The following is a 12,251-nucleotide window of genomic DNA, read 5'->3' as shown; positions in this document are numbered from 1 at the left end:
TATTATGGACCACATCATAGTGGTGTTTTGAGAACTACCTCTCCACCCCCTTGAGATACCTTAACCTCCCTGTGGCAGCTATGGCATTACTTACGTTGAAAAGTAATACTTTTAATTTTTTAATGTGATTTACCAATTGGAGATAAGGACAAGCCGGCACCATGTGGCCAGCAAATGCTCCTTGAACTATTGGTGAGTTGTACACCACAATTTGAGAACCTCTGATCTAGACTAACAGTTGAAGTAAAAGGGACACTTACAGAGAACTGGTTATATTTTCAGATTTCCTTAATGGTATTACTCTTAACCCTTCAGTTACTTAAAACTGAAAATGTACTATTCTTCACTCAGCTCGGACAATGGAGATGATCAGTCTAATTTAATATATTTATTGATGCATTAACATGTTTGCAAAAAATAACCCTTGTGCCTGATCAACTGGGACCAGAGGATCCTCAATTTTGAATGTTCTTTCTTTTTAATTTGACACGTTCTTAATGTGGCTCAAATGTTTGTGGTAATTTAAGATTGTCATAGCAAAAATGAAGATGATGTATTGGAGCTTAACTCATACACATTAGGTCTAATTGGTAAAAGGTTTTTTTGCTGAATGAGTGCAGAGGTTATTTATGCAACATGCTGTGGATTGGTTTATGCTGATATCATTTGTGGATTTTCCCCCTTCATGGGTTATTTTTAAATTCAGTGCTGTTAACAAAGCTCTTGCCAATTGCAGCAAATTCTTCATTGCATTCGAGAAAGGCGCGAAGGAGATGAATCCGCAACCATCACTCACTTTATGGTGACTGCCATGGTGGCCTCTATTTTAAATACTTCCATTCTTGAAGGAGTGCCTGGCTGTGGAGCTCTGCCTTAAGAGATTAGGATGAACTCCTGTAATCTTTGGAGCAAAACTCAACCTGTTTGAATCCTTTCTTCAGCAGAGAAGTAACTGACTCACCTTCTCCCCTAAGGTGGAAAAGAGAACACAGTTCTAACTAGAACCACACCAGTTGTAAAATTAATGTTGGTTAATAGATTCTGTGGTGAATCTTTATACAAAAAACAAACAAAAAACAACCATAGCATGCCTTCATGTGAGGTGCCCTTATAGACTCCAAAGACCTCATTTTGCTGAATGCATCAGATTTTGTTAACGCTTCTGATATACTGGGATCCCAGTCAAAGAAAAGGAATTAATTTCATGGCCAAACATGTCTAGGAAGTTTAGTGGAAGTGTACCAGAGTCAGACATGGTTTCCCTGATACTTAAAGCTGTAAGTCATTAATAATGCAGAGATGTAAGTGGTCCTGGATGTGCTAAATACCTTTTAAGTCAACTATTTGTAACAAGGTCTTTCCCTGTTGAAACTAGTGTAAGGACCTCAACCCTTTAACTTGGTAACAACAAGACTTTTCTGATTGTAGGGAAGTACATACACAGCTTTACTGATTGAGATATTTGAAGCTAGGCTCTCTAGGATTCTTTGCATGAGATGGTGCCAAAATGCACTTTCTTTGACTAGATGGAGTGCAGGCGTTGACAGACTGGTGCCAATCTTGTATGTAGATTATATTTTCTTTTCACTGTTAATTGGTTCTTGCATGCACTTCCTCAGTGCCTCTCATGTCTTGGGTTCTGTCAGTGTACATTTTTTTATTGCTCAGGTGCTATGATGATGGGTGTGAGAACGTGTCTGTTTTTATATAAAATACTTCAAAGGGAAGTCATTGCTGAATCAGGGCCTTAGTGCTGAATTAATAGCAGCAAAGAACCTGAGTGTTTTTATTTTATTGGGACTATTTATCTAAAGTTAAACACATGCTTAAATTCTTTACTGAATCAGGGCCTAACTGAATAGTACTGAACCAGCTGATCATGGGAATTTGCTGATGAAGGCAGAGGACTAGGAATCAGACCTGCATATTATTCCAGGGTTCTATGCTGATTTACTTTTACTTGGGCAAGTTACTTATTCTCTGTACATCCATTTTCCACCGGTAAAATGGGAATAATACCCAACTTCTATTACATTCCTGAGAGAGCCTCAGTGAAAGGAGCTACAGAAGTGACGAAGCATTCCTATTACATTTTTCCAGGCAAAAATGACACTGAAAAAAGAATTTGATATTAGTGTTGGTTTTTATAGGTACTCATTTAATTACAAGTTAATAGTTAAGGATTTTGATTTCAGACTGAACAGTTAGCAAAACTAATACTTTGAGGATTATATGGCAATGCTAAAGAAAATTCTTAAAGATGCTAAATGCAAAGGTTAATTTTTGGATCTCGACATGTTACCTAAGAGAGTTCTGTAACCTGTTAACTTTTATGGAGTGTACATTCTATCAGCTTCTCATTAAGTAACAAATTCTACTAGGTTGGTAGAAAATCATTTTTTGGCTCTAAAATGCAAATTAACAGACCACTTCTAATGTCCTGAACCTAATAGTTGTAAATGGTACATAAGCCATACAACTTCAGCAGTATATATGAAGCTTTTTGGACTCTTCTTGTGTGCATCTCTGCACCAAAAGCAGAGAAGAATTGACCTCTTAATAGAAGACCGACATGGCCATGTGTGTATATATAAAATTTGTTATAATTAGCCAGTGACAGCTTACACATTGGTTGGTTGTCTTGTATGTTTTTGTCATTTGAGATGCACACTTGTATATAAAGGTGATTACTTAAATCTTACAGTGGTGGCCTTCATACTGAAATGTGCAGCAATTCCAATACTTGTATGGCTTGAGAATTTTCATACAATGTTCTCAAAAAGAGGTTCTTGTATCTGCCACTTAGCTCGTGTGGAGGCATTTAAAATGCTTAACTTTTTTTCACCTTTTGAAAGGCATCAGGAAAAACTTAATTTTGCACATAATGGAAAACAATTGCAAAATGTAACTTGTAATTTATTACCACTTTTAACAAATTGGGGCACAGAACGTATTACTTTTTATGGGGGGAAATGTATTTTGTTGTGGCAAATAGGTATATACTCGAATATTTACAGCTGTTGTAGAGGTATCTTTTGCATGAGTCCTGCTGGTAACTGTCCAATCATTGTGACATTCGATGAACACTTGCTTGGCTTTTTCATAGTCAGTGACATCCTAATTCCCAGCATGAGAAATAGTAACCCTGCGTGCCCCAACTTTTTTAGACGTTTCCCTTTGGTGTTGAATAAAACATTCCTTAGTAAAACTTATTGAATTTGTGAATAAGTACATTGGATAAAATTTTCATGTTGACTTCATTTTTTTAAAACATTTAGTCCACGTCAAGCAATGAAATAATTCTAGCACTACTTTGAATTTTTAGACATTTCAGTTTTTTACAGTACACTTCTACAATTTTTATTCCAACTGTAGATTGGCAGTGCTCTACTGAAATGCTCCTCATTTTTTACAGTTTATTGCAAGTTCCACTACATTACATACAAATTCGATTCACTCATGTCTAGCTGTTTGTGGATTCAAACTCATAAGAACCATATTCACTACCAGTAAATCTGCAGCATACTGACAGTTTTTTGTATTTCTTTCATGTTTACAGATCCGAGTGGTGAATGCATTTCGTAGTTCCTTATATGAAGGGTTAGAAAAACCTGAGACACGAAGTTCAATTCACAATTTTATGACGCATCCTGAGTTTAGAATAGAAGATTCTGAGCCTCATATTCCCCTTATTGATGATACTGACGCTGAAGATGATGCTCCAACAAAACGCAACTCCACTCCTCCCCCGTCTCCCAACAAAAATAACAATGCGGTTGACAGTGGAATTCACCTTACAACAGACATGAACAAGTCTGCTACCTCTTCATCCCCAGGGAGCCCACTACATAGTTTGGAAACATCACTCTGATTGTAAGCTGAATGTTAACACACTAGCTGCATTGTAAAGAAACAAATTGAAACTGGGTCTTTTCACACATTGTGATGGACAAGATAATAGTCTTGTCCTGGACTTCAACAGAAGACACACTTGTACGAATGTAGATTTATTTTTTTAAAAAAGCTTTCTGCCAGACTTGAGGGTGTTTTTGGGGTGTGGGGATAATAATGAACTCTGACAGATAAACGGTAACTCGGCATAAGTGACCTGCGGATCATTAGTTGTACTTAATGGTCCTGAACAGTGTGTTAGAACTTTAGTTTATCTTGATCCTTTTGAGGGGGGGGCTGGGAAGGGCAAAGAAGCCCTGGATCATTGAATCGATACTTAAATTTCTGCTGTTGGCTGTTAATAATTTGGATTATTTATGTTTATAAATGATACAGATCTGTTTACAAGGTTTGTAGATACTTTTTTGTTCCTGTTCTTAGATGGGAAGCTTCCTTATAAATGATGCAGAGAAAAAAATTAGTCCTTCAAATACTGCTGTATTTTCAGGAAAAGGGTGTTTCTATTGAAACTGTACTAAATTTTGCCTGCAATTTACTTTGTTAAATATTGTAGATAAATTGCTAATACTAATAGCCAAATAGATAACACTAATGCTTTGTAAAAACATGAGCAGTGGTGTTCTAATGAAGTTATGGCCTCTGTCCTAATTAGTTTCTTAAATACATTTACTACTTAATGGTTTTGAAACAACTGTTTAATTTTTAAAAATTTTGAGAAACTTACTGAATAACTTTTTTTGTTCAGAATTTAGTAGAGGATTGTTTAATGCGGGACATCAATATGTGATGGAACTTGCTTGAAATACTTTTGTTATCTCAGGCAAAATGGATTAAATCAAAATACATCAGAACCTTAGTCCTTTTTGTTTTTGTCTAAACATGTTAGCATAGTGCTGTCTTGGTGAATTGTGAGTGGAACTGTGTTGATTTTTCTAATATATAGAATCCTTCATACAGCATGAGGGCTGTTGGCATTTTGAAAGGTTGTTAGTAGGTAGCATACCTGTTCTCCTTTTTGTTTTTGGAATTTGTTTGTAAACATGAATAAATCTGCCCTTTTATTAAAATAAATATGCAGCGATGGTTTTTTACAGATTTTTCTCAGCTTCATTGGAAACATTGAAAAGGTAGACTGCTTTATATTACTAGTAAAATTAAACTACAATTTCAAGATGGTAACAGCCCCATTTAAAAAGCACTTTTATAAATCAGATGTTGGTGACTGCCCTACAGAATGGATGCAAGTTAAGGCACTCAAAAAAATCTTCATTGAGTCAAATGGATACTTCTGGTTGACTGATTGTGGCTGAAAAATTTATCTCAGGGTGAAAAGACGTAATGTGAATAGTAAATGTCTTTTTTTTTCATTTATATAACTTACTGTATTAAACCCTTCAAAATCTGAATAAAATCAGGTTAGCTCACATGGGGTAGCTGACAAGTTGTTTGCATGTTCTTAGTTAAGCAATAGTTTCTGGCACCAAAAAATTACCTGCTAGCAACTGGGTGAATAAGTCACATTGTCTCCACCATTTGGATTATTGTTCTACCAAACATTCCCCCACCCCAGAATCCCATTCTTCCATAGCTTTCCTCTTCTGCATGTAACTTTTTCACCTTTACCTGTCTCCTAGTTTTGTTTTTAGCCAGTGGAACTAATTCAGGGTGAGTGTCCTGATGATATTCACTAGCTCAGATAAGTAGTCCAGATATAGACATGGTTGACTGGGGGAGACTGCCTACATCCCTAAAGATAGTGTTTTCCTTTCTGAGCTATGGCAGCAGGTACCATCAGGGTTCAAACTATTAAATCAGTTTAGTGAGCTGTTGTAGATTTTCATAGGCACAGCACAAGCCACACAAGGGATCCTGGTGTATGTCTGAACCCTGAAGGTAGACACCAGTTGCCCACATGGTAGAGGAGTGCATAAACGACTTGAAGGAATCAGGCTAGTAATGACAGGAAAGAGGAGTGGGGGTGGGGATCTAAAAACTCAAGATGCAGAAGAAACTGGGTTAAAAGGCATTAGACTTAGAGTGAGAAGACTGCTCTCTTTTATGGGTGTGATCTCTATAAACTCTCTGGAGTTCTTGGGAAAACAATGAAAATATTGCTTGTTTAAAACTGAAAAAATTAGTGGGGGCAATCATTCTTGGGGTTTCAAGCACTGTATCCCACTGTCAACCACTCTTTAAGCCTTCCGAGATTTTTTTTCTGTTATGCCCATAGACTTGGAAAGAAGGAGGCTTCCTTTCTAGGTACAGGATATTTGTATTTAACACTTTTATATGACAACTTCTCCCAGAGCTTCTTAGAATACTGATGTAACTGGAAAAAAAGTTAAGTTAGGAACTAGGTAGAGTTTTGACTTCAAATAGGCTCAGATGTTCTCCCTACCTAGTTCAGAATAACTTCCTCAATAAATGATAGCTTTAAAATGGAAGGAAGCTGTTTAAGTCTTTTCTTAAAATGACTCTGCCCAGTGCAATTGAATTTGCATGCTAACTTTTACCTTTAATTTAAAATTAACCCCTCTGCCTGTCCTAATGGTGGTCATGATTCCATTATACCTTTTAAAAAAACTGAATTATACACTTAAGCAGTTGGGGGAAACATAAAAATGTGTAGGCTTTGTGCACAAATGATTCCTTCTGATCATGTTGACATGCAGTACATTGACTTTGCCTCATAGCAAGTGTAAGTGAAACCTGAAATTAGGAATACTTGTTTAAAAAGGGAAATGCTTTCTCTCTTGTTGTGATCTCAACAAACCATGACATGTTGTTGTTAAGCTTATAAAAATAATTATCACTTTTAGCTGCTGAGCCCTTTATTACCTTTCTGGTTGTAAGGTTTACTTGTCTTGCTCATTGTAACACAAATAAATAAATGTGCTGTTCATCTCCAGTCTGATTGGGGACTGATTTGAATGTAATACAGTACAGTTTAAGATTTTGAAAATGGATAGTTAATGCTACTACTGTAATCACTTTGCTCCTGAAATGTTACAACTTATCTCAATACTGAGTTTGTTACATGCTGTAAAATGTGTACTGTACTACGATCATGCAACATTGACTTTTTCTATTTGTACTGAATTAACATTTTAGCCAGAAGAATGGTTTAATATAAATCTTGTTTACAAAATAGTGGTTAATTATATCAAATATCAGTCTTTGTAAATAGGATGAATAATGGGATGCAAAGAATAACTTACATAAAGGCAGCAAGTCTTGTTCAAACTGAAATTAAGTGTCTTAAATGGGGCAAAAAGTAGTAGTAATTGCTACATATGGAACCTCTTTGTTTCTGTATCCACTTTACCGTCTGTCGTCCTCCCTGATAAGATCTAAATTGTGGAATAGTCTCCTAAGAGGTAATGGAAACAGATGATTCTAGTCACCCCAAAGCAATGCTAAGTATACTGTAGGGTACAAAAGTCCTTAAGCAAGGACTAGATATGAACCCATATCATTCCTACTTCTTCAAATCAACTATACTGGATAAGCATATTACAGGTAGCTTTTGTAATTAAACAATTCAGAGAAACTGAACTCTGACTTTACCATCATTAGGTTTTAGAGTCAATAACCTATTGATGAATTGCAGATGTTACCACCTCTTCGAGCTATTGTTTGAGGCTTGCTGCAGACTCCAGAAGACACTTCATGGGCTTATATTTGGAAATTGTCCTAAAGGGCTGATAAGACTTAAAAAAAAATCAATAAAAAAATTAAATTCTGCAGAAATTGGAACCGCTGGAATGATCAGATTCATATTGAACTTTGCATGGATTTAAACAGAATGAAATGTCCATCTTAAATTCAGTAATACTACTTCAGATGCAGAGACTAGTTATTGGTCCTAAAGGCTTTTTTCCTTTGAGTGCATGTCTGCTGATCCTTTTGTATGTTGGAGCCCCCCTGCTGTTTGGACTGATGTAACTAAAGTTTTGTTGGATTAGCCTGGCCACCAGGTGAGGCCTGTCCATCTATTTTCCTCGACATGGACAGCCCAGATGATCTCCATTCTTTTCACCATTTTCTGTTGAAAGTCTCTGAGGAAGTCTTGTGTGGACCTCTTTTCCTGATTTTTTTTTTTTTTTTTTTTTTTCCTATTCCTGTCTATTTTCTTTTTCCCAGTTTGCATACAGAGTTTTTACAGTCCTCTGAAGAGCCTATAGCAACAATCAAGGAGATGGTTTATGCCATGTCGAAGCCCAGGAGTCCATTCCCTCTCCTCTAAAGGCACCTACTAAATGCCTTTTTGCTCACAGGTTTCTTCCTGAGCAGGAGAATACAGAAGCTATGGGATGGGTTGGGGCCCCCACACAGAACATGGCATTACAGAATGCTTAGCTCAGAGCCAAAAAAGCATTAAAAGAGAACCAGCTGCATGTATGGCAGCACTACTTTAGAGACTAAAGTGAGGATGAGGTACTTTGCACCAAAAAAAAGGAAATCTAGCAACAAGAGAGAAGGCTAATTTCTCAGTAGCAGGGGCAAGAGGTTAAAAATATGCACTCTTACTCATTCATCAACTTTGACATCAAGCACCATTATCCTTCTCTTCCCTCCCCAATGGCTGTGCTCGAAGAGCTGGTGTACTGGATGGTTATGACTTAAGGAAAGCAAGCATGCCTCTTTCCTCTAGCTACACAGGGACTCTTCCGCTGTTCTATATCCATTACAGGTCATTCCATGGCCACTTACCACCTGGCCTATCACTGTCCGGGATGTGCTTATAGAAGTCAAGCATGGGATGCTTAGGGCTGCAGGAAGAGGGGAAATCTCACCCCAGCTACTGTGACCTTCATTAGGACCTGGTTTTATTTCCCTGTCCTGCTGTCATCCCAGTGATACTTGCTCAACTATATCATTTTATACCTTTTAACAAAAGACTAAACCCTGGTGCAGGGACAAAAATCCGTGTCAGAATGGGATTGCAAGGTCAAAACAGTCATGCCTACTGAAAAATTATAATGGATCAAATGGATTAAAATAGAGGCCAATGCCTGCCTCTGTAGAAGCAACGAAGCAATGCTGGCATCCTGGAGGTCTTCACTTCAGTCACCAGCTTTGCTAGGATGTCCCTTCTTTAAGCATGAAGTTTAAAAGCCCAACGTAAAAGACAATATGCACCAGCCCAATAGAACAAAACTTCTGCAGCTTCATCCCTTACTGCTGTCTGTATTGGAGGAATCAATCCTCTTGTTCTGTGGCCACCATTATGGTGAGAAGGGATGTAAGAGTCTGTTCTTGGAAGACTAATAGGAAAAACGTTTATAGCATCTGTCCCACCTTTCAAGATGGAAGTCTACTTGGAGTATTGCTTGACCAAAAGTGGCAGAGAATGGTAAAGGAAAATTGCTCACCCCCATCCTCTTAAAGAATCAAAGGAAAAAGATACCTTTCCCTCAGAACGAATGTTTCCTTTCACCTACAGGTTCTATAGAACGAAACATTCATGACTGAGCTGAAAAAGATAGTTGTCATTGGGATCCATGCCATATTACCTCATGTGACACCAACAAATCTTCATGCTTGCCTGTGAACCAGAAGATAGTGGGGGGGGGGGGGGGGGGGAATGTGTTCCCAGTTTCCTCCATGCCTGAAGGAAATTTGCCTTAAACAAGGAGGTTCTGGAGTAGTTGTTCTGGGATTATTTTGAAGCATAGAGGGGTTTCTTTCTTAGTCCCGTTCTCCCCCACCAAGTTCCAAATTCATGTAGCCCTTGTTTTCCCTTATGGAAGTAGTCATACATCCTCTCTTCTCTAAAGGGGAGGAACTGATACAGTTCTTTCTCAGTTTTCCCTTCCATTCTGAACTTTGGAAGAATCGGAGGCCTTCCAAAACCACAAGGTCCTGATAAATGTACCTATCAACCTAGGAGCTTTACGATGGAAAAGCTCTAGTCAGTGGATGGATCTTCTGCACTAGTCAGTATCCACCCATGATTTTTCTTAGTTATTTCCATATGGGCTTTTTCATTCCCCTCTACTCTTCTGGCTGTGTGTGTGAGAGAGAATTTCAGATTAAAAAGTCATCCTTTATATGCACACCCATGCACGCCTTTCCCTGTCTGCTCTACTGGAAGACTCGACATACTATCTCCTCATCCCGAGATAGGAAATGGATGGCAGTTCCCCTATCACTACCTTGACTCCCTCCCCTCCCCCAGACCCAGCAATATCTCCTCCCTGGGGATTCTCCTTTTCCCTGACTCTTCTCTTCCTTGACTCTCACTGCTTTAGGACCATATATTGAAGGCAGGGCAGATCTGTAACCCTAAAAGCTTTCACACAGCTCTGCCAAGTCTGAAAATTGTGGGATCAGAGAGGCTTCTTGCATCATAACATCCTCCTGTCAGCACCTAGAATCCTGTGACTTGTGATCAATTCATGTGTTTTGGCAACATTGCTAGGCTTCTTGGAGGAGACTCCCCTTCCCCACCTCTATCTCTTTCATCTCCCCCTCTCTTCCCATCCACCTTTCACAGTGTCTCTGCTGCTCCTCACAGTTCCTGTGTCATGTCTACCCGTTGAACCATAGAATGGCAGCTATTTTGCCTGTGGACATGGCTTCAGTCTCACTGAAAACAATGGGTGATAGCAACCTCACTCTGTAGAGAAATGGCAACCATCTTGCTGGCTTCAGACCAACTGACAGCAATAGAGGAAAAATTGTGAGTTGGGACCTCCCATCCTAGTTTTTGAGACAGGTAAACACCCAAAATTACTAATCACAATATAATCGTGAACGTTGGCAACACTGCATAGTTACATTTCAAGTCCTGTCAAAAGGTTAATATATGGGGAAAACTAGTTCTAGATGCTTTGGGCTGATATTAACCCTGCTACATACTTATGCATAACACAAACTGGCCCCTGTGGAGAAAGCAGAGCACTTCTGACCATTTTAAAAATCAAGATTGGATATTTTCTAAAAGATCTGCTCTTGGAATTATTTTGGGGAAGTTTTATGGCCTCTGTATGTAGGCTTTTGTTGAGGTCAGACTAGATATCACAATAGTCCCTTCTGGCCTTGGAATCTATGAATACCCATAGCAGAATTCTTCAGGTTGCATTCACAGCCTCACACTCCAGTACAAGGTGATCCTATTCAGCCTTATGGTGCAGGCCAACCTCAAAGAGCAGAGAATACACGTGTGTGCACTTCTGGATGATGGCTATATTAATACAACTAGCCAACTTTTTTTCAAATTTAAATGACCATTTCAAATTTAATAATTCAATAAAGTGTGAATTCAAATTGTCATGAAATGGTCTCCCTGATTTTGACCAGAAGTACTTATGCTCACTGTTACAGAGGTTGGATTACCAGAGCCCTCTGACTGGGTTTTATGAACTACCAGATCAACACACCTATACATAGGCAGGAACTTCACCATAGACCAGACCACCCATGAAGGGAGGAAATACTGGGGACTCAATCATCTTGTTGTGAAATGGTAAACTCATTTTGAAGTGCTGCCCTGATGTGATGGAAAAATGAAGTAATTGCAGCATTTTCTACTGTAGTTCAAAGCAGTTACAAAGATGGATGAGAGTTCCCTAAGCAGTCAGCACCTTCCTACAATGGTGAACGTAAACACTCCAAATGGAAGCAATACTATTGTTTCATTGGAAAGGACATCTACAATTCATCAAGAATGATCACCTAAGAAGCAACTTTAAATGTAACAGCATCCAAGTGGAAAAATGTACCCTGGAAAGTGTGTGTGTTTGCTAAGGGTTATAAAAGAGTCCTTACAGATGGTTCAGGCACTCCTTGACTTTGTTTCAGCCAACAAATATCTTAACTCTTTTTAAGACGATGATATAGTTCAGAACAAAAAAAAAAAAAGTGGTAGCTGAAAACTGGTTGACTGCTGTATGATTAGTTTTCCTCATACAGAAGACCAGTCATCAATAGAATCACACTAGTCAATGAAGATGAGATTAGGCCACAGGGCTACAATGACCTGAGAAGTCCTGGTTCTGAGGTCACTCACCTCATTATGAATCTACTCCTTTGGCTTCTACCTCAAGAAGATCTTAACCCACTGCCCTTTGAAATATGGGTCTGAAAAGACTTAGGTTTGCAGCATGGCTGCTGAACAGAACCAGTTGAAGAAAGCATGGTATTCCAGGGAAGTCATTTAACACCTGCCTCTTTAAGGTATCCATATCCAGAACATACTTGAGTTACTGGAATGAGTGTATAGAATGCTGTGCAGAACTGAATATAAATCCTTGAATAATATATTCATCTATCTGATCTTAGTGGCTCTTGCCCATTCAAACCCTTTATTTGTGTACTTCCTTATTCTTTAAGGT

The 12,251-nt window shown here is 38.4% G+C and overlaps 1 protein-coding gene across 9 annotated transcripts in view; it reads left to right on the top strand.

Annotated features, from left to right (window-relative positions):
- Nucleotides 1–6,820, top strand: part of ATP2B1 (ATPase plasma membrane Ca2+ transporting 1) — a 122,660-nt gene extending 115,840 nt beyond the window's left edge. For 8 of the 9 annotated variants that reach the window (XM_054027884.1, XM_054027828.1, XM_054027853.1 and 5 more), the window contains one exon: nucleotides 3,560–6,820. In XM_054027884.1, the coding sequence (XP_053883859.1) occupies nucleotides 3,560–3,871 (312 nt within the window). In that variant the 3' untranslated portion in view covers nucleotides 3,872–6,820. The remainder of the gene's footprint in view (nucleotides 1–3,559) is intronic. The other variant, XM_054027890.1, reaches the window with a different exon arrangement.
- Nucleotides 6,821–12,251: the final 5,431 nt, after the last annotated feature.

Source organism: Malaclemys terrapin, chromosome 1 (assembly GCF_027887155.1).
Source record: "Malaclemys terrapin pileata isolate rMalTer1 chromosome 1, rMalTer1.hap1, whole genome shotgun sequence".
Taxonomy (NCBI): Eukaryota; Metazoa; Chordata; order Testudines; family Emydidae; genus Malaclemys; species Malaclemys terrapin.
The sequence above is the reverse complement of the archived record's forward strand: the minus strand, read 5'-3'. Positions and strand labels throughout refer to the sequence as shown.